At 38.6% G+C, this 26,035-nt stretch overlaps 1 protein-coding gene across 1 annotated transcript in view; it reads left to right on the plus strand.

Annotated features, from left to right (window-relative positions):
* The window catches only part of RGS7BP (regulator of G protein signaling 7 binding protein), a 93,143-nt gene extending 67,349 nt beyond the window's left edge, over window positions 1-25,794 (plus strand). Inside the window, exons 4-6 of the mRNA XM_039870016.1 lie at window positions 9,653-9,800; window positions 12,831-12,901; window positions 22,621-25,794. Of these exons, the coding sequence (XP_039725950.1) occupies window positions 9,653-9,800; window positions 12,831-12,901; window positions 22,621-22,712 (311 nt within the window). The 3' untranslated portion in view covers window positions 22,713-25,794. The remainder of the gene's footprint in view (window positions 1-9,652; window positions 9,801-12,830; window positions 12,902-22,620) is intronic.
* Window positions 25,795-26,035: the final 241 nt, after the last annotated feature.

Raw genomic sequence — 26,035 nt, forward strand, 5'->3', positions numbered from 1 at the left:
ATCCTCAGCATTTAGCACAGTGTCTGGAGCAGAGCAAAGTTTCAATTAATAATTATTGAACAAGTGAGTATATTACTTTCATTCTGTATCTGTTGTCAAAAGAGAAGGAGTACAATTAATGGAAAAGCTTATCCAGAGATGTTGGACTGAACTCATGCATATACTATTTTCCCTCCTATTGAGAATTCTTTAAAATAATGGAAAAAGATACAATGAAAAGAATAAACCCATATGAGTTCTTCTATTTGTCAGGGTAAAGTAACCGCTGTATGAAACAACACCAAATCTCAATGGATTAGAACAATAAGAGTTCATTATTTATGTCATAGTCCAATGCCAGAGCTGGGGTGGGATGGGCAGTATTGCTCTTTCTATTCTCCATAACCATTCAGTGACCAGGGAGAGAAAAGAAAGCATGGGGGATCATATGGGAGGCTTTTTAGGAGTCAATCTGGAAGAGCCATACATCACTCCCGCTTAGAATCTATTGGCCATAACTCTGTGGTCCCTCCTAATTGTAAGAGGAAGAGAAAATAGAGGTTGACAAACAGAACAGTCTCCCATGTCCTTGAAAAAACAGGGAAGGACGACCAGAACTTTTGAGGAATTTCTCAAAGCTAGAAAGTAATTTGAATTGGATTGGTAGATATAAATAAACAGAAGAAATCATAGCTGATAAGATACTCAAGAAGAAAAAAAAATTCACACAGGAGAAAATTTCTGCAAAAATGAAATCAATTCCAGAGATACTTCAAACTTGGAATCAACAAATGTAAATCACAGAAAGTTGAAACTGTTGTCAGGGAAATTAATGTTTGAAATTGTATTCAGGAAAAGCTGGGCTGCCCCACAATGAGCAACCAAGAGCATCACTGCTTGCCCCAGGGAGATGCCTGGTGTGAGTGTCAGGACTGGGCAGCAAAACAGAGCAGAGTGTAAAATAACTCCGAGCCTCTCTAAGGACAGCTGAAGAAGAAAAAAAAAAAGTAAGCACATGACTCCAGTGTTTTTTCCCAGGATATGTTGTTCAGAATATCTCACTGGAGTAGGAGTTTTAAACAGGAAACTCAGAGGAGGCATCTGTCCCCCTAAACAGGCCAAGTGCCTAGGTAACTTACCAAAAGAGATGAGAAGCACTCAGAACTCAAGCTTTAGACACATATTGTCCAGCCACCTATTCTGCCCCTTCTCCACAATAACCAGAAAGAGGATACTGTAATCAGAATGATAGGCCAATAGAAATCCTCAAAGACAAATCTGAATAGACATCCAGGAATGACTAGATTTTTAGGAAAAACTGACACCCTGAGATACCAAATGCAACAAATAAACAACTCATAACTGAAGAACAAATTTTAAAATGGAAACAGGTAAAGAATTTAAAATATATGTAATCAATATTCTCAGAGAGATTTATGAGTCTGCCATACCCATAAAACAATAACTGTCTGCAATGAGAAGGAAGCAGCCAGATTTGTTGGAAATAAAAATGTTATTAACCAAAGAAAAATCAATAGATGGGTTAATTACTGTTGGAAGACAATTCTCTTTTAGTCTCTTGCCAATTCTGCACATCTTACAAAGTGAGGCACTGACTGCCCTTTGTTTTACACTATCTTTTCAAGGATATTTATTTAGTAAATGCCTTGGAAAATACAGTCAGTGTTTCTTTCCAGGGCAAGGCATGCTTACTATTTAGTATAATGAAAATGTTTCCCCCTGGAGCAAAGAGCTGGCATGCTTATAAAAGTCTCAGGATCTCTTGTCACACAGCCCCTGTGCCTACAAATATGATCTGACACTTTCATATCTCCCCGTAGGAATTAGGACTCAAGAAACCAACACAAATGCTGATACTCAGGCTACTGCTATTGTATGAGTAATAAACTGTCATTGTCTCTGACCCAGGAGTCTCATGTCTCTCATGTCTACTTCCAGTATCCATGAAACTGTGGCAGTATAATTCACAGGGAATGTAAAAATCTCAGACCCTTCACAGTTCTTAATTATTATAATGGAAATACAGAGAGCCTAAAGTAGTGAACTGAAAGTCCACTAAATTCTCCCAAAATTTAGCACCCAAAATAAATATAGAGTATAGAGGATAGTTAAGAAACATAGATAATAGATCCAGAGACTCAAATATGAAATAGGAATTCTGAAAGAACAGAGAGAATAGAGAGAAGTAGATAATCACTTCTAGAAAAAAATTTTCCAAACCTAAAGAATGAATTTAAATTGAAAAGGCCATAACATATCAATGAATTACTCCATGAATTATTCTATAACCTTAAGGAAAAGGTTTTTATCTATAATGGTAAAAGCTGGCAGAAATCACCTTAAGCAAGCAATCAATAATACTTAACTAACATCATTAATAATGGGACAAACTGATTCATGTGCTTTCTGATACAATGCACTAAGAAAGACACAATATCACTTCTATAATATTGTTGCCAAAAGTGTTTACTTTGAATCTAGACATATGGAAACAATCAGACTAAACCAAATTAAAAGACATTCTATAAAACAGCTAGCCTGGACTCTACATTCAATAATATCGATGACATCAAAGATGAAAAAAGACAACGGTGCTGTTCTATGTAAAAGGATAATGAACAATTGGTGTAGCTAGAATATTCCTGTACCTTGATTTGATCCTTGATTTAAAAAAACTATAAAGGATATTATTGGAATAATTGTGAAAATTTGAATATGGACTGTATATTAAATAACAGTATTGTATCAAAATGCATTGACACATTTGATCAGTTATTTTTGTGGTGTTAATTGGTAAGAGATTATGTAGGAGAACATCCTTGTTATTTAGGAAATATATGCTTAAGTAATAAGGATAAAGTGTCTTTAATGTCTGTAACTCACTCTTAAATAGTTCCTAAAAAATTATATATAATATAACATATATTATATATAATTTTATTATATATAATTTTATGTATAAAATTATAATCAATACAATATATGAAACCTATGTACATATACATGTATAATATATATGAAACCTATATACATATACACACACATACACATACATATGAAAGAGACACACAGAGAGGGACTGAAAGAGAAAAGAAAATATGGCTAAATATTAACAATTGTTGAAATTAGTATATTTGACAGTCTATTGTATTATTCTTGCAAGTTTGCTGTAGGTTTGCTAATTTTCAAAATAAAAAATAGGAAGAAATTGATTGCAAATGCCAATCAAATGCCAAAAAGATTAATATAAAAAGAACCCATACTTAGACATATTTAAGAGCCATTTCATAACTCAAAAATTTAAAGATAACATCCCAAAATTTTTTCAAAGAGCTGTTTTAAACAGGCTGTATACAAAGCATCCCTGGTTACAGATAGAAGATAAGAAAATATCATCCAAGTTCTGAGAGAAACTTAGCTAATTGTCTATATCCAGACAATGAGAATTTAAGTGTGAGGAGAGGGAGAGGGAGAGGGAGAGGGGGAGAGAGAAATATTTACGACTATACAAAGACTAAGAAATTTTGCATTCCACAGATCTCCTCTGAAGTAGTTAGTCAAGGATATGCTCTAACAAAATAAAAACTGAATCCAAAAAAGAGGAAGATGTGGAAATTAAGAAATGGAGGTACACAAAGAAATTAGGACTCATAAATATACAGCATAACAGATATGAAACAATTATAAGAGAAAATCATATTCAACTTTATACTCTTAAAAAGGTTATTTAGTAGATGGTTTTCTAGACAAATGAATTAACAAAGTTAAGAAGAGCAAAATTTTTGAATAAACCATTAAACCTAGACAATACTGAAAAAGGAATCAATGATTCATCCCTTATTAAAGGTCCAAATCCCAGACAGTAGTAACTTATAGTTTCATTTGCAGTGGGTTCAAAAAAACTTTAAAGAACAATGAAGGAGAACTTTACTTATCAAATACTAAAACCATAATAATTAAAATATCATGAAACTGGCACAAAGATAAACAAATAAATAAATATGAAATAGAAGAGTGTGTCCAAAAATAGACCCATATTTGTATTGAAGCTTAATATACTAGAAAGAGCAGTAAGGTCAATAGGAAAGTCAGTAAATGGAGTTGAGGCAATTGGCTCTTCATTTGAGCTAAAAATTTAGATTACTATATCATACCATACATAATAAATTACAGTGGAAATAAAGGGCTGACCATTTTAAAGCATTTTATTAGAAGAAAATACAGACAAGACATAAAGCCAAAGATATAAAGCAAAATGATGAACAGCTTTGACTGAAAAATATTCACTTATGAAAAAATACATTATAAACAAAATTAAAAGACATATGATAGGTTAAGAGATATAGGCAGTATATATAACAAATGATCAGCATCCATTATATTGTATCCATTATTGAAAGCGAGAATGTTTACAAATCAAGAAAGACAACCCCATTGTTTAAATGGGCAAATGACATGAATAGAAAATGTAGAAAAGAAATGCAAGTGGCCAATTAACAGATGAAAATAAATTTCATATCAATACTAATAAAGGAAATGAAAAATAAAACTGTAATATCTATTTCCCCCATCAGATTAAAGAAATTAATTGTTGATAATATGACATTCTAGCAAAGGTGTGAGGAAATGGGTCCTGTTGTTTACTGTTGATGAAAGTAAAGTATAAATTAGCATAGCCTTTTTAGAGGTCAATTTGGCAATATGTATAAAATACAAAACGTGAGTACATATACTTGTCCCAGTTTTCTACTTCGAAGGGTCTGTCCGATACAAATATTGGCATATTGTAGAGAAAAGGAACAAGTACAATCAAAATTCCTTACTTTGGAGTATTACCTCATCCATTTAACCCACTTCCCATTTAGAAAAAAAAGTGCAGCGCACTGCCCATGTTAATTTACTTTTACCTAAACACATTCTTTGTGGCTAAAGAAAATCTGACTGGTTTTCGATGTGAAAATAAAATCCGAAAACTGTTCTTGGAGTTATTTCTAAACCGAACTTATCTCTAATCCTAATGTAACAGAAATCTATACATAAATTGGATTCATTGAATGAATCTTTGGCTAACAACCGTTCGAGAACGAGGTGAACATCATGTGTAGGAATGCTATGTTTTCTAAGATTTGACATTTTCAGCGATCGAGAATTACTATATTTTGTAAATGGAAATACCACTACTAAAAATAGAATGCTATAAGTAGAATGATGTCATTTGTTTCCAAAGACTATCGATATACTAGAGCAATGCAAAAATAATAATAAAAGCGAGATATTTCGTGGCAAACTTTGGTGGTAAGGTTAGGACTGTAATCCACGAGTTATTTTGGGGTAAACAGTGCAGCCACAAGCGCCGCTGGCAAGTATTCTCGGGGCAAGCGGGAAATGGGTTAAAAGCATTAAATAAATCAGAATGCCCTAACATGAAAGTATCTCTAACCATACTAATTTGGCAAAGCAAATTGGTTAACAACATATATAGTATAATTAATTTTTTAAATGCTATATATCTATTGAAATCCTACTATGTATAAGGCTTGGTTCTTGATAGTGGGTTTATAGAATTGAAGAAAACAAATAAAGTTCCTGGCCTCATAGATTTTACATGTTTAATCTGGAGATGGGGAGATGAGGGGTTAGGGACAGCATACAATAAACTAGTTACCAAATATAGAAACAAGGTAATTTCCGATAGTGATAAATTCTATGAAAGGAATAAACAAGTTCTACAGTGGGAAAGGGTGCCCAGCAAAAGTCAGTGCTATCAGTAAATGAGAGCAATTATCTACTTGCGGAGTAAATTTGACCCCATGAATATTCTGGAATTGAAAACCTCTTAAATTCATATTGACCTCTCTATCTTTTAAGACATTTCAGGCAGAGAAGATACAGTATGATCAAAATTCCGCAGAGAATTTTGCAAGTCCGACATCCAAGGTTTTCATTTCTGTTCACCCACATTAGCAGAGCTAAATCCAGAAGTCACTGAAAATGAGGAAAGGGAGGATATTACCAGCATTACAAGCTCATAGGCGTGTTTCAGGAATGCATGAATCATTATTTTACTCTGTAAAAGCTATAGAATGGTATTTGTCTTATGTAAGTAGAATTATTATAGGCAAGAAGTATAAACAAAGTGGTTTTGTATTGGATTCTATTGATGCCTTTGTTTTAAAAGGTTTATATATGAAGAAGGTGGAGAGAGGACTCCAAGAAGAAACATCACACTAGCTTATGTCTTCCCCTGTTCCCATTGGAATAACAGCTTTGGGCTTGACAGCCAGTCAAGATGGTGTAGAAGGTAGACAATGTGCTTTCCCCCTCTCACAACCACATCAAAATGCAATGAAACTACAGAAAACCATCACTGGGAGCCACCTGAGGTCTGGCTGAACAGAAGTCCTACAACTGGGGACATACAAAAAATGTCACCTCAAGTCTGGTAGGAAGGCAGAGCTGAGAAATGGCTGAGCCCACAACTGCATTTGGCAATGGAGAATCGGTAGGGTTACCTTGGCTGCAGAGACCCATCTCCACATTGAGCTCCCCAACCCAGGGGTTCAGTGCCAGGAAGAGAAGTCCCTACAATCTCTGGCTATGAAAATCAGTGGAGATTGTGGCTGTGTGAGACAAAGGGCCTCTGAAGTTGCAGACATTCCTCTTAAAAGGCCTACCCAGACTTACTAGGCGATGGACTCACTCTGAACTCCAGCTCTGGGGCAGCTACTTGAGAGATGCCAGGGACATACAAGGAGGTCTTGAATTGTCTGGCTTCAGCGCAAGGACTAGAGGGGTGGCTTTCTCCTGGACAGATGTGCTGGCAGCATCCATTGTTCCTTTGTTGAGCCTTCCCCCATCCCAGCTTGCAGACACAGGCTTCAGCCATATCTGAGTCTCCATCAACCTGGTTAACATAGGTCGCTCCACCCACACAATTTCCTGAGACCCTACCCCTCCCAACTTGCTGGCCCACCCAAGCTGCCTCCAGTGGTTTTTTTTTCTCATACAAATCATCTATCAAATAGCTCATGCTTCAGACTTTCCTGAAATCTCTCAAAGGCTCACAAAACCCAAAGAAAGAGCATCTGGCTTCAGCATGCTCTGTACCTCTTGCCGAGTAGCTCTAAGGCCACCGCTAGCAGCAACTGGCCTTGATTCCTGGATTGGCCTCTCAAGGCACTTATAACCTCAACACTGGTGGCAGCCATCTGTGGATTGCTTAGTGATTCTTACCATGTGAAACTAAAGAATAAAATTAACAAACAAAACAGAAACAAACTCATAGATACAGAGAACATTTTGAGGGTTACTAGATGGGAGGGGGTTGGAGGCATGAGTTAAAAAGAAGAGATTAAGAAGTATGAATTGGTAGTTACAAAATAATCATGGAGATATAAAGTAAAGCATAAGAATAGAGTCGATAATATTGTAATAACTATGTATGGTGTTGGATGGGTACTAGATTTATCCAGGTTATCACTTTGTAAATTATGCAAATGTCTAATCACTATGTTCTACACCTGAAACTAATATAATATCATATGCCAACTATAACTGAAAAATAAAAAATATTTTTTTAAAAAGCTTTGGGGTCTTTAGTGCTGACCAAAAGACAGGAGGCACTGTGGCCCCAAAACTAGGCAAAGCCCACAGAGAAGAGAATTCTATCTGTGCATGAATCTTCTTTGCTGCCCAAACCATACTCCATTCTCTGAGGCATTTCGAACCCACAAGAATGTAACAGGAGCCATGTATGCTTTCAGATGGCCCTATCCTTCAGAGTTTTGAAAAGCAGAAAGCTTTTTTAGGGAAGCCCCCACCTCTTTGCCCCTCTCTCAGATCTCAGCCGTACTCGCTCAGACTCCCATCCTAAGGCTGACCCCTGCCCAGAGGTGGGTGGCAAATGGACTGCATTTGCTGTACTCTACCAGGAAGCACAATGCAAATGCTTTTATGAAGTCAACACCCTCCAACTGTGAAGTGGTAATATGCTAAATTATGAGCTTAATTAATTTCTACCCAACAGCATACCATAAAATTGGAAAAGCAATTCCATTACCCAGGATCAATGTGCATAAAGTACACACAAAAGGATTAAACATTCTCACCAGTAAATTTGTGTTTGTGCTTTGGCTGAATATTCAGAGGTCCATTTCTACTATAGGCTGATGAATGTTGTACAGTTAATTACCACTTTATTGTGTGTCTCTTCTTGTGTTGCTACCATATGGGTTATGAATTACAGGGATGAGATTTTTGCTCGTTTCCTTCAGATCAGGAATCAAAGGGGAAAGCTTTCTGTTAGTATTTACCATGAATACCCATCCTCTTCACAAGTTTGTTTCATTTTCTGTTTATTTGTTTTGTTTTTTTAAACATGCAAAAATGATCCCACCAAGATTAGGAAAACTGAGCTAAGAGGTAACCTGGTGTAGCTGTTGTCTTATGAGTATTCAATGACATGGGCTCTAGCAATTTCTTAACTAGTCTAGAGTTATATCTACATAATATGAATAAAACTGGCTATAAAAGAAATATACTTTTATTTGTTTTATTTATTTAGTATAGCCACCTTTTCTCCAGACTACATAATATTATATAGTAGCTTTGTAATTATTTGTATAATTTTTTAAAGTGTCTATCCAGCACTTTACGCTCCATGAGACAAACACTATATTTTTCTTTCACCTCTATATCTCTAGCATCAAGGCCAATACCTGGTACTTAGCTGATACTCAAGAAATATTTGTAAGTCAATGATTGAATGAGTGAGTGAATGAATGACTGACAAAGCTAAGTTTAAAACGCAGTGTTCTGGCCTCACAGGCCACCTGGGCCATAGACTATAATTCCCATTTAATTTCATACAAATAATGGCTGAACCAACTTGGAGATTTGTTTCCAGAAAAATATCGATTTATTCACTTGAGATCAGTCATGGTAAATATAAGTGGTTTGGCAGTGCATCACTAAGGACTACCCAGTACATGGCACTTTAGTTGATGGCGCTTCATGGCTTCAACAGAAAAAGCTGGGTTTTGAGGCCAGGCTCTTTCTTTATAAAAGGATATACTGAAGAAGGTTGGAGAGCCAAAGAAATGAAAGGCAAGTCCACATATCTGCTGCTTTTCACAGATCAAGAGAGCCAGCGTCTGAATCAGAGAGAACAGCAGGAGCTCCCGTTCTTCCTGCTGGGCGTCACCTGCTCCTGGCCCTCTTACCTCCCCTTGCATCTGAGGACCAAAAGCAGCATGGTTTCACAGGCTGAATCCCTCCTCCCAAGCTAAACTGATCAGATTCACTAAGAATGGATAACAAAGCACCAACAGGCCATCAAAGACAGAGTCCTTACTTTTTCTTGATCTTCAGGTTGCATTGACTTCAAGCTACCTTTCCCAGAATGTTGCGAAAACATGCTATATACACACACATATATATTATATATGTATTCACACATATTTGTATATATATTTATACACACACACACACACACAGACATAAATTATTTCAGTATTTGGAAAGTTATTTGTGTTACTGGAGCCTTTGATTCAAAGCATAACCAACCTTTTCAATGACATCTTGAGTATGCAACTTGCATTTATGATTTCTTATCCCCTTTTCTTTATCAATACCTGCAACCCCCATCCCTTAGGAAAGGAGCCTGGTGCGGGAACCAAGAGTTTGGATTGCAAAATTGAGGAGAGTGCTGAAACACCTGTTCTAGAGGACTCCTCATCATCCCCTGTAGAGATTCAGCAACATTCCTGGCAGGTTTCCACAGACATTGAGAACACTGAAAGGTAAGTGGGAAGTTACCCTAAATAGACAGCCAGTCCTCCTCCACTTAATACTCTTCACGGCTACAGAGAGTCAAGATTTTCTCTTTCAGATTCAGAAACAGAGCTCTCAGAAAACTGAGTCAAGAGAAGGTAAGGAGTCCATATCCAGCAGCGGAATGGTAGCGGAAGCTCCAATAGACACAGGCTCCCAGGCCTGTGCTCATCTCACTCCATCATATTGGGTCTCCATGGAAATGAAACGGTGTGCTTCCTTGGAAAAGGAGAAAGTTGGATCTACATACTGTCACAGCTCATTCACTGGACTGGGTCCCCATATCGTGCAAAGCTGCCTCCTGTAGATTTTTAGATTTTAGATGTATGGAATGGCCTGCTTGGCTGCCAGTCAGTGGCTGAGCAGTCCAGTTCTGTCCAGTTCATAAATAGCTTTTCACAGAACTCCCTTCTCTTATTCTCCCTGAATGTAGCTGATGGTCCCTTAGTGGTCATAGTGAGTTAATGCATTTGTCTTAACAAGCAGTTAGTTGCTCACTGCTAGAGAGAGAGTTTCTTTCTTAGGAAGAAGATTCTACAGTGGTTCTATTTCACTTGGGGAAAGGGAGCAATGATAATAATAAGTGCCATGTCTCATTTAGATGCTAAAAATGCTATTCTGTGAGGCAGAAGGACGAGGTCCTTGTTTATTGGCCTTCACACTGATATTTTGTCCTTTGCTACTAATGTCCCCAGAGCCAGCACAAAGCAGCTGAATGGATACTAAGCAATTCCACTGAGTGCTCTGTGTGTATGGGGTTGAGTCATTGACAAGATAATGAACATTTTATTTTTTTTATTTTTAGAAATGTAACACACAAGGGCATTTATAGCCATTGTGGTTCTACTTTCAGATTGTAATATAATTCTAAAGCTAATTACTGAATTTCTGTGTTTATAGAAAATTGAAGCATGTGGTAATTATGTGCTATTAATAAAACTTGGATTTTGTATAAGCTCGGAAATCCAGCAACTCAAACAATAAAGCTGTTTGTCATGGTTTGATAGAACTATAGACAAATGAGGGAGTGATTTAGTTTAATTTCTAAAATGGAAAATGCTTTGCTCTATTCTCAGGAAGAAATATCTGCCAGAGTGCCATGGTCAGAGCATAATCCATCCGCAAAGGCTTTTTCCTTTTCATAAACCTTGCACAGAAGCTATATCTAAGCCCTGTAAGATTGTAGAAAGCAAGCCATGGCTGGCGATAAGAATAGGAGAACAGAACCCACAGAGCAGCAGTGTTTCAGTTCTGCAGAAAACCCTGGATTCAGGTTAAAGGAGGTGGGAATGACTGAGAGAAGGTGGCACATAGACCTGTCTGAGAGGGCGGCTTCTTCAGCTCTTCTGTCTTTGTCTCTCTGCCCTAAAAGATCAATGGCTCTCAAACTGGGCTGCACATTAAAATCGCCAAGAGAGCTTTTTTAAAATGTTGATGACTGAGCCCCACCTAAACCAACTAAATCAGGCTCTCATAAGGTAATTCTCATAAGGGCTCCGCATAAGGTAATTCTCCTGTGCAGCAGCCAAGGCTGAGAATTAGTGCTTCCCAGGGAGACTGCGCCTCAATCTCACCTATTGCATTCCTATCCCTTTCCCACTTTGTGCCTCCCACTGTCCACCCATTCCATCTACCCTTGGGCATTTTACAAATGTACCTCTCACTTCGGGATGTTGGCCTTGCCCTCCTCCCTCTCCCTGACTTCTTCTAGAAATACCCTTTGGGGCTTATCAGCATGCAGTGCCCAAAAGTCACATCCTCACACCTGTAGGAAAGTATTCTGAATGTTTTTACAAGTGTATTTCTACATAGCCACAAGGTGGCTTTCCCCTCCTCTTCCAATCAGCTATTCCTGTGATAGAGTACCTTTTCATATTTTAGTCAATACTTGAGGAGGAGACTCCATGGGGTCTCCGATCTCCCTAAGGCAAGTAGTCCTCAACAGAACAGTTGTGTTTCATGAAATGGACCAAGGGATTTCAAACCTAAAATTAAATGATAGCTCTCTTTCCTCAAACGGCAGAAGAAAGATAGGTTCATAGATAGCATTTCCTCGGCTTTAGGATTATCCTCGTTCCAAAATTTTCTTAAACCCTTGGTGCCTGCTATTGCTTGCCTAGAGTTAACTAAAAGATGTATCTGATTTTTGCTACTTTAAATGAAATCTATCACTATGTCCCAAGATTTCAAGAATGCTAACTCCAGTAGATGACCACCTGAACATGTGGGGAACAACTGTTCCAAAGATTTGAAAAGTCTAACTTGCCTCCTCCCCCAGACTAGAAGCTCCCTAAGATGTCACCCTACTCTACAGTTCTGTGGTTTTGTGATCATATATTCTCTGGGATGAAGGATGTTAGAGGTATGCAGTGTCAGACATACACACCCATGGCTAGAGGAAGGCCCAGCTGTCCCAGGTACCCTCTCTCTTCTCTGATGGCTTTAGAATTTGTCACACTCTCCCATCATTCCAAGTCAGTTTAATAAATGTTGGCCCTTGTGATGCTTAATACTTGTGTTACACTGAATTCTAATGGGGGTATATTTAGACAACAGCAAGTTGTCTACTTCAGTGTAACACAGGTACCTACACAACCACAACATAAAGCCATAGCGCACCATCATCCAGCCTCAGCTTTGCCCAGGGTACCCCTGTTGTTGTAGTTGTGTGTCCTTCACCTCCTCTTGCAAATCTGCAGTATTGTCCTCATGGCCAGAGGCTCTTCTCTGATCTCGGCCAGGTCCAGCAGAAGGTAGAGAAGAAGGCTCCTACAGCAGAATGCCCTATGGAAATGTTTGCCAGAGTAGTTCCTTCCAGAACCAAACCATCTCAGATTTTTTTCTTATAAAAGCAGAATGAATTCAATATTTGACTGTTAGAAACTAGAGCTAGTACACTTAAGCACAGACTCTTGTCCTTCAGTTGTCTCGTAGAACAGACTGAGATTGCATTTCAAAAATTTACAGTTGATTATTTTTTCTTTTTATCAATTTTACAGAGACATGCGAGAAATGAAAAACCTTTTAAGCAAACTCAGGGAAACTATGCCTTTACCACTGAAAAATCAAGGTGAGTCTTGTCATTTATTTTGAAGCAGAGGATTTTTTTTTTTTAACATGAAAATCTTGGAACTTGTTTCTAGAGAAAGTCAAGGTTTTCTTTTACACAAACACTAGAAAGCGTGTAGCATACATTTGTCTTTCCTTAAGAAAATATGATAATGAGAACGGAGTCCCTCAGGCGTATACAGTTTTGCCTAAGAATAGCCCAGATATACTCTGACCTCAAAAAAGACCCCTCCTCCACTGGCCCCACCAGTTGCAAACATTTATTTGTTGTCCATGCTGTGGAAAGCACTATACCAGGTGAGGCTAACACAAAAGGACTGGAGACTTGGCTCTTGCCTTTAAGAAGTTTACAGCCTAGTGGAAGACCAAATATTTATTTCTTCTTATAAATCACTATATCACAGCCACTATCCTAAATACTGTCGGTTATTAACTTATTTAATTCTACTAACACCTTTGAGAAAAAACCTATTGCTATTTCCCAATTTATAGGAAACTGAGGCACAGAGAGGTTAACTAACATAGCCAAGGTCACACAGACAGCAGAAAGGCTGGATGTGATCCCAGGCAGTCTATCTCCAGAACTATCCTATAATGGTATATACATCCTAACACATAAAGGGAAAAGGGATATTCACTAGAATATAAATTCGATGAGGAAGGAGCCTCTGTAAGCTTTTGTCAACTATTGTATCTTCAGTACTGAGAGCAATTCCTGGAACACAGTAGAATGAAACCCAGCATAAACAATAAACGTTTGTTAAATCAAGACCCAACTTTGCAGCTCCAGTGTCAGAAGCTATGTACAAAGGATGAATAATAAGCACTGCCACTAAGCATACATGGCTGGAGCAGCCTTAAGCGAAGCATAAGCTTCAGGGAGTAGTACACAGAGAATGGGAAAAGGATTTTTAGGAGGAGGAAAGAAACTCCTTTATTTCCACTGAGCAAAGCCTGGTCGAGAGGGAGCACAGGGTGCCACCTGCCTCTGAGCAAGGAGGGAGAGGATTTGGCAGCAAAGATGGAGCACCTCTTGGCACACGGAGTAGCGAGGCAGAAGGTGGAGAAATGGAAGTAAGAACACCAGTCGAAGAGGCCCAGAAATCGGGTGGCCTGAGCTGAATGGGATGGAGGCAGTGTGTCTGAAAACAAAAGGCAAGGGATACGGTGCATCGGGGAACTTGAAGCATGCCCCTGAAGGGCCTGCTCGAGCCGCAGGTGCAGTGTTTTACTACAACATGTGACCACAGCATGCAAGTTTGTTGCTAGAAACATCCATGGTGGCTGGGACCAGGGACCTGGATTAATGCTAGCCTTGGCTTTGGATGCTGGTGCTATCACTTACCAGCTTTATGCTCTGGAACAAGTTGTTTAACTTCTGGAAATTTCCATTTCCTCATCTCTGGAAAAGAGATAATAGTATCACTTAGTTCGAAGAGTTGTTTTAAGGATTAAGTGAAGCAATGCATGCCATATACCTACTTTAACCTTATAGAGAGCAAAAATTCAACAAATACTATATTACTGTTGTTGCCGTTACTATTTACCAGCCCGGCCCAGCCAGCCCAGCTCAGGAAAATTCCATATCATCACCCAATAGAACAACCCCTGTTCCCACTTGCTCTGAAGCTATGTATAGTGTCCATGAAAGGTTGATCTTGAGCCTGCAGATCAGAACATTGATCCCCAAGACTTTGGATTTGGGGCTCAAATCTGAAGCTATTCTCAGTTTCTTAATATATCTGGCAAGTCTACCTCCATCAACAGCACTTGGGCCTCTCACCGTACCTCACGTTCGGCTGCCCAAGAAGATGACTGTCCAGGATGCCAGGATCTGAATGTGTGCCATGTAGCCTCTATTCTAAATCAAAGCATCCAAAACATTCCCTCTATGCTTAATGAAAATTCATCCAACAGTGTTTTAGCCATGCATTGATAGAAAAAGAGAAATTTCATTTTATTTACTCAGGACATTTTTATAATCATAGAAAGTATAATATAAATCATTTTATAACTTTGTATTACTTTTATAAACAAAATTAATTTGATTTTAAATACATATTTTAAAATAGACTAGTACTAATTAAAGATTGATAATGTGAGTAAAAACGTGAATAAAACGGGAATGGTCATCCAAATGAATAATACCCAGGATTTGAACCCTGAATCCATCTGGGGAATGAAAAGGCAAAGGCAAGGAGATGCAAGAACTTCCTTAGGAGAGATGCAATAGGATTTTTAAATGAATTTTTAAAATTGAGGTGAAGTCTTGTGGATAATTTAGATTTCTTCATTTGTGAGAGAAATGAGAGCCTTTAGCATGTAAAGATACATTTCTTTTCTCTGCATGTTCAGTGGGTACTCACAGTATGTCATTATGAGTTGACCAGTGGGAAAAGGGGGATGTGAGTCTGGACTGGAGAATATGAGAAGGCCTGAGGGAAGGAGAGCAAGTCTCTTGAGTCCCTCTGGGAACATTTTTTAGCAGATGCATATGGCATCGTTTTAATAAACAAACCAGCCAAATTCCTCTCTCTCTGACTGAGTATACTGAGATAGACCATAGGGACTTTCCCATGACCTTTCTGGAATTCTTTCCAGGTAATTTGTTTATTATATAGGTTTAGGTTAATACATGCAGAAAATGATATGGGGTAAAATGCAGAAAAATTTATACCAGTTCTTTTCTGTAAGATCTAGTTGTCAAAACACAATACTAACTGGATGAAAACCATTATAGAAAGCCATCTGTTTTCTATCTGGCTTCTTATTTTCATTCTCTTTTTATTCCATTTATGTGTGTGTGTTTGAAGCAGAGAGGGGAAAAACGGGAAGAGATACTACCTCTGGTCCCCCTTTTTCCTTCCTCAAACCCTGATCATGAGAGAACCCTGCCAGGCAGGTGCGGGGGGAGCCCACAGTGGAAATGCTCAGATCCCTGTGTTCTCCAGGCTCCATCCTAGTCCTCAGATCAGGAACTGTTCCACATTTATTTTAGTACTTCAAGATTGAATCAGATCTTTCCCTCCTTCCTGCCACAATCAAAACTTGACTTAACAATAGTTTGCTTTAAATCAATTTTCAGTGGCAGATGAAGGAAGATGGCCAAAAGCAAGAATTTTAATGGTTAGTGATTACACCTTCATTTTAGCCAGGGCCTTTCTTTCCCATCCTTTCAGTTTAAGACTGAAGTCAAAAAGGTGAACAAAAGAAGGGCGAGCTACTCTTGTTTACTCCCAACAACGTCCAGATCTCCTGGCTCTCAGCCCACTGTTCTACCCACTGCTTCAGCATCTCTTTTGTCCTACATTATGGGTCACTGGCAGTGCTGTAGGGAGCTTCATTAATTATGATAGTCTTGCTGTGTCAAATGGATTACAAATGGAGCCACCAGTGGAGAGCCCACAAGGTCACTGACAAAGGTTAAAAAGAGATTGGAAAGTGGAGGACAAGCATTTTCTAAATGACAGTTGTAATCAAAAAACAAATTGACAGAAATAAATTAAGCCTGAAAGACAGGTTCACCTTTTCTAAAATTCTGACTTAATATGTGCTATGGGGTATGTTGGTGCATTCACTCTTGCCTAGAATTTGGTTGTTGATACCATTCATTGGAATCAGTCAGAAGTGGATCTGTCAGGAATTGGATCTGTTCTAGAATGGGTCACCTCCTGTGGACAGTCCTATACCCGACTAAATTGGATCTAGGAACAATTCCCCAGACTCATACCCCTGACCCACTCCCATCTGGACCCTTATATCCAGAATCAACCTAACCATGTCAAGCAGAAGAGTTCAATACCTGGCTGAAGAACATTGGGCAGTTACGCCACCTGCTAGTGTGGAGATGACCGTTCAGATCTTTCCCCCAGGGCCCCATGTAAGACTTTCTGTGCTTCAAGCTGATGCCTAAATGTTATTCTGGGCAGTTTTACACATAGCCCCATATCCTTTGTAATCTTTGCAACCTTTTGTCCAAGATTCAGTGTGACATATATAATCCCTCTCTCTCCTCCAGTCTGATCCACATATCGTTGATCACCTATGAGTTTCTTAATGCATTATTCTGATGAAGTTGAGCCCCTACTCACAAAGTTAAATGTCTGCTCATTGACTAATAAAGGAAGCACAGGATTCCCACCCTAGCATCTGTTGTCCCTACCACTAACCAACATGTGATGGGCATCTATGATATGTCCAGTACTGTGCTAGGTAATGGGGATGCCTCTCCCTAGAAACTCTCCATCTCAATGAAACAGATTGGATGAGAACCATCTGGAAAGCTCTTTCATAATAAATGAAATGATAAATACCTCTCCTCACAGAGATTGTGATAAAGTCTATAGGGTAGGACATATGAATTCTGGAAACATCTATTACACACATACGATATTGAAAAAGCAAAGAAATTAGTGCTTAGAATATAATGATGTCACAATAGTTAGACACGGGTTGCTACAAGAGCATATTGGATTCTCACCTAGCCAGATTGGGGCGGTGGCGGGGAGGGGCGGGGAGGCAGCATTGAGAATAGTTTTTTTGGAAAGTATTTGAGCTGAAATTTTTTTAGGATGAATGAGAGTTAGTAAAAGAAAGAGATGGGGTGGCGGGGGGAAGATAGTCTAGATAGAAGAACCCGGATATGGGAAGGCATTTGGGGAGATGAAAGAACAGGATATTTTGATGAACTACGAGCAGTTCATTAGTTGGGGAAGTGGTTAGAAAAAAGGCGTGGGAGAGAGAGACTGAAGAGATAGGTGGGCCTATATCATTAAGGTCCCTGTAAGCCATGTTAAGAGGTTTGGACTTATCCTGAAGCCATTGGAGGGATTTAGTTAAGAGGTAGGTGCTATAATCCAAATGAGAAATGCCAGGGGATTGGAGAAAATGATATGACCAATTGGATGAGCTGCATAAGGGAAAAGGCAGAATTAAGGATGAAATCCAAGTGCAGGCTTGGGGAGCAGAGTGAATGATGGTGTAATTCACTAAGTTAGAGAGAACAGAAGGGGAGCAGCAGAGGCAGAGGGCAATTGAAGTTCTGGACTTGGGGGAACTTTGAGAACAATTCTCAGTGGTAAAGAGTAAATGTACAAGTCTTATGCTGAGGTGAGACATGTAAACTGGGAGCACTGGGAATACAGATTTAAGCATCATCAGTATAATGGTTATTGAAACCCTAAGAGTGGTTGAAACCGCTCAAAGAGAGTGTGAATAGAGAAGAGTCCCGGAATACCAAAATTTCAGGTTTGAGGGGAAAGAGCAGTTTACAAAGGGGACTGAGAAGAAAACCAAAAGAGCATTATGAAATACCAAAGAAAGTTGCAAGGAAGGAATGGCTAATAGCACAGGGTAGTTAAGCTAGATAAGAATTGAAAGTGTCCACAGCTTTTAGCAACAAAATAGTCACTGGTGATATTGGCAAAAGCAGCTTACTTGGAATTTGAGGCCTGGAAGCCTAATATAGGAGGGTTGAAGAGTGAGTGGGAAATAAAGAGCTGGGGCAGCAAGGGTAAATTTCTTAAGACATTTATAAAGAGCTGCTTATAGAATCGTAGGAAGACAAGGTTGGAAGCAGATAATGTGCCGAGGGCTACGGCAGTTCTTTACAGAAGGAATGGAAGCATGAAGGAATGCAGAAGCAAGGAACAGTCAGAAAATGCTTTGCAGGGAAAAAAAAAAATGCTTAAGCTAATCTTGAAGAAAGAATTGGCATTTCCCTAGAGAAAGACATGACATGTGTAAAGGCAGGTAGGCAAGGGAAGATGTGGCCATAGTTAGGGAATTGTAAGTAGTTCTGTTTTGTACTGTCTCCTCCTTCATATGCCTGTCATTCCAGCCGGACTGGACTGGCATATGAAGGAGGAGACAGGCATATGAAGTCATTCCAGCCAGACTTGGACCCAAATTCTGGCGGCCTTTGACCTTCATGTTTTTGTTCACACTGCTCTCCATCCAGAACGCCTACCCTCACTTCACCAAATGTCCAAGTTCTCCTCATCTCTTGTGGCCCATCCTGAATGCCAAGACCTTCATAAATTTTCCATGAATGTCTTCTTCCTTCTCCGCAACTTAGGAGTAATTTCCCCCCTGAGAATTCTCATAGCATTGTATTTGTATCTCTCTTGCAGAATTTCTACTGAAGTCTCATAGTTACTCAAGGAAAGATCCTTGAGGCCAAGGATCATCCTTCTATTAGGACCCATCAGGTATTAACCCCAGTACCTAACAGAGAGCCTTGCACTTAGCAGGCCTCTGGTTCTCAAAGTGTGGTCTAGGGACCAGCAGGTCTGAAAACTTGTAAGAAATGCAAATTATCTGCCCCAACCCCCACCCCCTACTGATTCAGAACCTCTGGAGGTAGGGCAGCAATCTGTGCTTTAAGAAGCCCTCAGATGATCAGCCAAATTCGAGAGCCACTGGGTTAGCTGAAGGTCTCCTTTTTTGTGTTCTGGAATAGAAATTTGTCATCTGCAGTTCTATTCTAAGCACCTCTCTTGACTTTACCTGAGAACGTAGCTGTAAACTCAAACACTCGGTTTATTATTTGAAAACTTATTTTTATGTCCCTCTGTTTCTTAACATATCATCTATATAAGACATCTTTTATTAGCAAAAGAAATTTGAGCAGTAGAGACATGGCATCAGTGGGCCTACTCTCTTTTTTTTTCACTTTTTCCTTTGCTTTCCTTCCTTCCTTTCCTTTCCCACTTTTCATATTCACATTTAAAATTGTCCTAGATTACAGTTCTCTGAGAGTCTGTACTTCAAAGAAAAAATGCTACAAAAGCCTCAAACATTTGCAATAAAAAATCAAAAATTTCCCAATAAGGTCAGGTGGCTTAGCCCAGAAAGTTTAGAATGAGTGGAAAAACAGTCCATTTTGTTCCCATTCTTTTGGCAACCCATCACTTCGCAGACAGGATTTCAATCAATGTGGAAAGACATCTTTCCTTGGAGTTGAATTCACTTCAAACTATTCCAGACATGCTTACCACTCCGGGAATTTCAGCATTTACTGAAGGTGTCAGCTCCCTATGGTGTAGAAAGCTGCTCTGAATTTCAGCCAAAAATGTGTGAGCTGTTGTGTCACCTCAGCCTTAGGTGATGAACAGACAAGCTCTGGGCTAGGCAAAGGTGTCACAAATGCTCAACAAAGATGCCCCAAACCAGCAGTCACCTTAATAAGCAGTCTGCTCTTTGCTTAACAACCTAGTGCTTTCTCATTAATCCTAACACTTCCTATTCACTTGTGAGTGCTATATATGCTTGTGTGTGTGTGTGTGTGTGTGTAGCACTCACAAGTGAATATATGTACATGTATATGTGTGTATGTATAGATAGATAGATAGATAGATAGATAGATATATGAAAAGAAGACTGAGTGAGGAGAATTTCAATAGCACAAAAGGTTTTTGATTCACTGTAATGAATGCATAGACACAAGGGTCAGACTTGATAGGAATCTCGTAATATCTGTATAATACCTGTGTGCTTTTAATATGTAAAAAAGAGAGAACAGGAGCAAACATGGCACCACAGCAGACATAGATACAACCTTGTGGCAGATATTTCTTCATCTAGCGGGAACCACACACATCAGAATTGCATTTTATAACATATAAAATGGTAGGTCACTTCCCAAATCTCTTAAATGGTTGGAGAAAAGTAAGGATATATAGCAATTCAGTCTTAAAGAAATAGAAATACAAAGATTTTTTGTCCCTATAAATATCTTCCTAGTTTTGATGATTCTGTTCCAAGGAAGCATTGAATTCCAGATGAACTTGAGTTTCAGGAAGTGTAGTCAGTATTGAAAGAGATACTGAAAGGTAAAATTTTATACCCTTCAGAGTCTGCTATATCTTTGCCATATCCAATAAGGTTACATTCATTGCTCACTGAATTTTTAAAGAAGAATCCCAAAAATGGTGAGAAAGTGAATTATCTTTCTTTTCCAAATATATTATGATTCATCTCTGAGAGGTTATCCTTAGAAATCAGGCTCAGATATGATATCTGACATTGTTTTCATTATCTTAACTATTTGGGGCAAGTTTAACTATAAAAGAGAGATGTCCTATTTTTAGCTCTCGAAATGTTGACATCTAGATTATAGTGAATTATATTTCACTATGGAAGGACAAAGAGAGTCTTTTTTCCTCCATGTTAGCAGAATATGACTTTAAAGAGAGGACTTTAATCTGAGGAGACTGGGAGAGTTGACTGTGTTTGATTAACTTGATGTGCCCAGCTGAGGCGCCTGCTTTCTTCCGGAACTGACTCCAACTTGCTACTCTAGTTCCATTTAAACGTATAACATAGTGTTTACCATTCTCAGGAACACTGTCACCTTGGTGGATGATGCTAATTTACTTAAAAATATGACATAAGAAGAACCTTTGGAGAAGGCCGGGGTGAAGCCTGGGCACTTGGATGACACAATTTATGTAAGAGGACCAGGAAAGTCAGGACTCATTTTTGTCCTTGACAGTTTCCTGAGTGTCTAGGCTCAGTAAGCATAAAAACTAACCTTCATCTACAAACCACTTTTATTGAGGTGGGGCACATTCTTTACTTTATGCCTGTCTTCATCTAACTCCCAATTCTGGGCTCTTTCCCAAGGTCCCATCTGCTCAAAGTTAGGATGGGAAAAGGAGGGAGTTCCCTAGCTCTACTCTGGGAGAGCAGTACACCTAGTCCTGGCAGAGTTTAGGTCCACAACAATTGCCAAAACCAACCTAGTGCCTGTCTGATCAGGCCCTAGCGCTGCCCCAGTTGGCAGTTTCCAGGTTATTTCCTTGTGGTCCTTTTTTAGCCTCTGGGATCCTCCTGGCCAGTTCTGCTCCAACAGGATATTTCTACCACCCTCTCCAGACTACACTATTTCCTAAAAACCCAGTTTATTAAACCAGATTTGGTTTACCAGCTTATTTCTTCCTCTACTTGTCATCATGCTAAAAATTTTAAATCAAAACTTATGAATTCAATAGCTGGCAATCTTCTTTGATTGCTCTGGTTACAGAAATCTGTAGAAAGTACAAGGGAAAGACTCAACCAGAAATAGCTGACACTTCTTCCTGAGGCATGATGTAGATGAATGGAGAGAAGGCATTTGTCCTATGTAAAGGGAAATAGTTAACAACAGCTGAGTGTTTCCTCTGGGCTAGGTGCCAAGATATCTACCCAAGCTATATATTTTTCATAGATTATTTCATATTTAACCCTCATCTAAGTATTATTAAACTCTGTTTTACAGAAGGAGAAACTGAAGCTTGGTGAGTTTAAGTTACATGTTCAAAGTCACAGAGCTAGTAAATAGCAGAGGCAAGTTTACAAAAAACACCAACCTTACTCCAAAGCATGGGCTCTTTCTCAGAAGCTATACTTCTCCCACCTGGAAGATTGCCTAAGCAGTTAAAATATAATTCCAAGCGGTGGTTCTCAACTGAAGGCTGTTTGCCCCTCCCCCAGGGAATATTTAGCCATAGCTGGGGACATTTTTGGTTGGGGAATGCGACTGGCATAGTGAGTATGGCCCAGCATGCTGCTAAACATCCTACAGTGTTCAGGATAACCTCCAACAAAGAATTATCTGGTCCAAAATGTCAATAATGATGAGATTAAGAAACCTCCATTCAAAGGATGGTAGCTTTTTAAAGCCAATTTATAAAAAGATTTTGTCTGTACTTCATTCATATGTACCTTGTCTCCTCACAGATGACAGCAGCCTTCTAAATCTAACTTCCTACCCTCTGGTTAGAAGACGGAAGAGAAGGTTCTTTGGGCTATGTTGTCTCGTCTCAAGCTAGACCCCTGGGAAGACCTGAAAAAGTCACAGAAGCTGAGGACCTCCAGACAGCTGAACCACAATTATTGGTTTTTGACTATGTTTTCTAGCTTCCTTATTTTTTTTTTTATCTGCCTCCCCTTCCCTTTTAAATGATTTTACATTTGAAAGGAGCTGCTGTCAAAAGAAAAAAAAAGATTAAAAAAGCAGGCTGTTTTTAAAAGGATTTTTAAAGCTGACATTGTGCATGTCTGCTCTACACCATACCATGACAGATGCAAGAATTATAATTTTTAGATTAAAGGTTTTTTTAATGTATTATAAAAAGAAAAATTACTTCATATATAATAATATATCTATAGCTCTTGCTGATCTCATGTTAACAATTGATCATATATGGAAGAAGTCTTTAAACATAGAAATCTATTTAAAACTGAAAAACTGTTAAAAATCTGATCTATTAATATCATTAGAAATAATATTATAATCAAACATACCACCTTGCCTATTGCTTTCTCTGCTTTCATTTACATTTAGTCTTCCATTCTGTCAGAATCTAAGAGCTTCAACAGAAAAATATTTTAATTTATAATGCAACAAAAACCATATATGAAAAGTATTGAAATTTTGTAAATACACAATAATCCTAATACCTTCGTACAATGCATATGGGCAACTAATTTCCTTTTGATCCAATGGTGTCTTTTTCAGCTTTTTGGAGAATGAAGTAATCCAGTTAGGAAATGATGTAGTGATATATACAATTACCCTCAAATGTAAAATTGAATATTATCACATTTTGTTCTAATTGAAATCTGAAGCATGATGTCTGCACATCAGCATAGTGTTAACTCTTTTAGGGCATGCTGGAATTAGCTCAGATCATAAAAATATTTAACATTTTACATTGTTAATAAAATCTTTTTAGTTAAGCTAAGCTTGTCTCATTTTAGATGACTATGCAGATATGACTTTTCCAGTGTGTACTTGGTGTCTTTTATGCTCAGAATCTTGAAAGCAGGACACGTGAAGCAATACTATATTTTAGAAAGGAGGAAGCCACATGCTTTGTTTTTCTGCTCACAGCTTTGTTGTGATCTTCCTCCACTAAATCTGTAACATGGTCCAAATTTTGGTATATTTTCCCCCTGCTCTTCCTTTGGCGCATTTCCCAGACAGAATTTCCCATGGGCTGAGAGATCAGGCCTTTGGACTTCTTTTCTTGTTTTCCATAGTCTGAAAAATCCTAAAGTCAGACAAGAGGTACCAGTGTCTAATGCAATAAAAGAATGAGTTAGATGCCTAGAAGTGGTTTATCCAAGACGCATCTTTAATCCCAACCCTGTAATTTCTCTGTACTTAGGTGCACAGGCTTTTATATGTCCACCAATATTTGACCTGAAAATTAGATATATTAAAGCCTTTAGCTTTAGTGTAGATGAAAACAGGTACAGACAAATTACTGGAATAATTATTGTATTAGGTTGAATTTTATGAAATTGCTGATATTTGACTGTTTTGACCTAAAAAATGGTAATTTTATATACTTCAACCTAATATCTGATGTTGTGGGAATTATCCTTGGAATTGTCTTTTAGATTTTTTGATTGAAAGCGAAAGGATTAAAGGGTTGGAAGAGATCTCAAAAGGCTATGCAGGTCTCTATTTAGATTACACTAGCTGGCTATTGGCCTTATTCTTAGAGTTTAGAGTTGTGTTCCAATGAACTGGTAATTGATGCATAATTTTAGATATATCTGGCTTCATATAAAGAAGTACTCTTGAAAATTATATGAGAAAATCACAATTTTCAAAATCAAACTTGTAAAACAGTTGTGAGAATATGCTATTTAAAGACTTCTCAGGTGAATACTCCCAGGCAAAGCCGTAACCACTCCCTGATTTACCTGGTATTCAAACCGTGATTTTCATAAATCAGGTTTGATTAAAGCTTAATATCCTTTCCTGAATGCAGTTCATTTTCACCTTCTGAGGTTAATTAACTTCAGGTCCTTTGTTTTAGAAATTATGAGGTAGCTCAGTTTGGCACGTTCCCAGCTCCTGTCTCTGCCTAATCCCATCTTTATACGATATTAAACCTCTAGCTTCATTCTAGTTCCTATTAATCCATGCAGAGTTATTAACTGATAATTCCAACCTTGGTGTCCAGCACGTTCTTCTAAATGCCTGGCCTAAGTCACTTCTGCTTGGTTAATTTGTGCTCACTCGAGCCTTAGTCTTGGCGTGAAAGTAACACTTACCTGCCATGCAACTGTCCTTTGCACAACTGAAGACTGTTAATAAATTCAGGTCTCGCCTCCATGTTTGGGAGGGCTATAGTAGCATTTCATGGAGATGGGGATTTGTCTAATTCCTTAGCTAGGCTTTCCATATCTAAGGGAAATAAATTCAGCTACTTTATCTTTTATTCATAGTGCCTGTTTCCCAGCCTTTGATCAGTTTTGTAGTTCCCGTAGACACACTCCAAGATTTATAGGTCTTTTTTTCACTAACAGTTCCTAAAATTAAATTTAGTGCTCAAAGTCCTGATAACCTATGCTGGCACATAGTTGCAATAGGTAATTCACTATCTCCCATTAGATAGGCCACCGCATCTCTGTAGGAGCTGACCCTACCCTCCTCTCACCTACCAAAGGACTTTCTCAGGTGTTGTTCCATGAGATAGAGCTCTCCTGTCTCGGCTTCCCACTGGTACTTTGATTTTAGATGAGCAATAACACTGAGCTGATCTCTAGAGATAAGGAGAGAACACTGAACCCACTTTGTTGCATGTACTCACATGCTTGAAACAGGAAAGGACGTGAACTTTTTCTGGCACACAATCATCCATTTTACCACTCTATTTTTAATAACCCCATGTTGATTTTTTTTTTCCCTTCAGATTACAGAGGCAATACATGTTCTTTGTGGGAAATCTGAAAAAATACCACCGAGTACAAAGAAAATAAAACTCACCAGAATCTCACCACAGTCACATTGTTTAAAACCACATTTCCAAGCTTTTAAATCAGTCATTGGTGGGGCCCAAAGGCACTTTTGGATAAGGTTTATAAAGAAGTGTCCACAAGGCCAAGGCATCACTTTAAAAAATCTGTCCACTAATGTTTTGCACACATCTAAGAACAGATTCACGGCACACCTCTGGTTGTGCCACTGTCCAAGGATACAAAGAAGAGTTTAGAAGTAGCACAGCCCTGATGCCTCCTCTGATGAAAGCTCTTGGGGGAAATTATAAAACCCTGCCAGATCATTTTGTTCCTTGGTGCTCCTTGTAACGTTGGGATACTTACTGTTTGGCAATACTGCCACCTACAGAAAGCTGAG

This window comes from Pteropus medius, unplaced genomic scaffold (assembly GCF_902729225.1).
Source record: "Pteropus medius unplaced genomic scaffold, Ma_sr-lr_union100, whole genome shotgun sequence".
Taxonomy (NCBI): Eukaryota; Metazoa; Chordata; class Mammalia; order Chiroptera; family Pteropodidae; genus Pteropus; species Pteropus medius.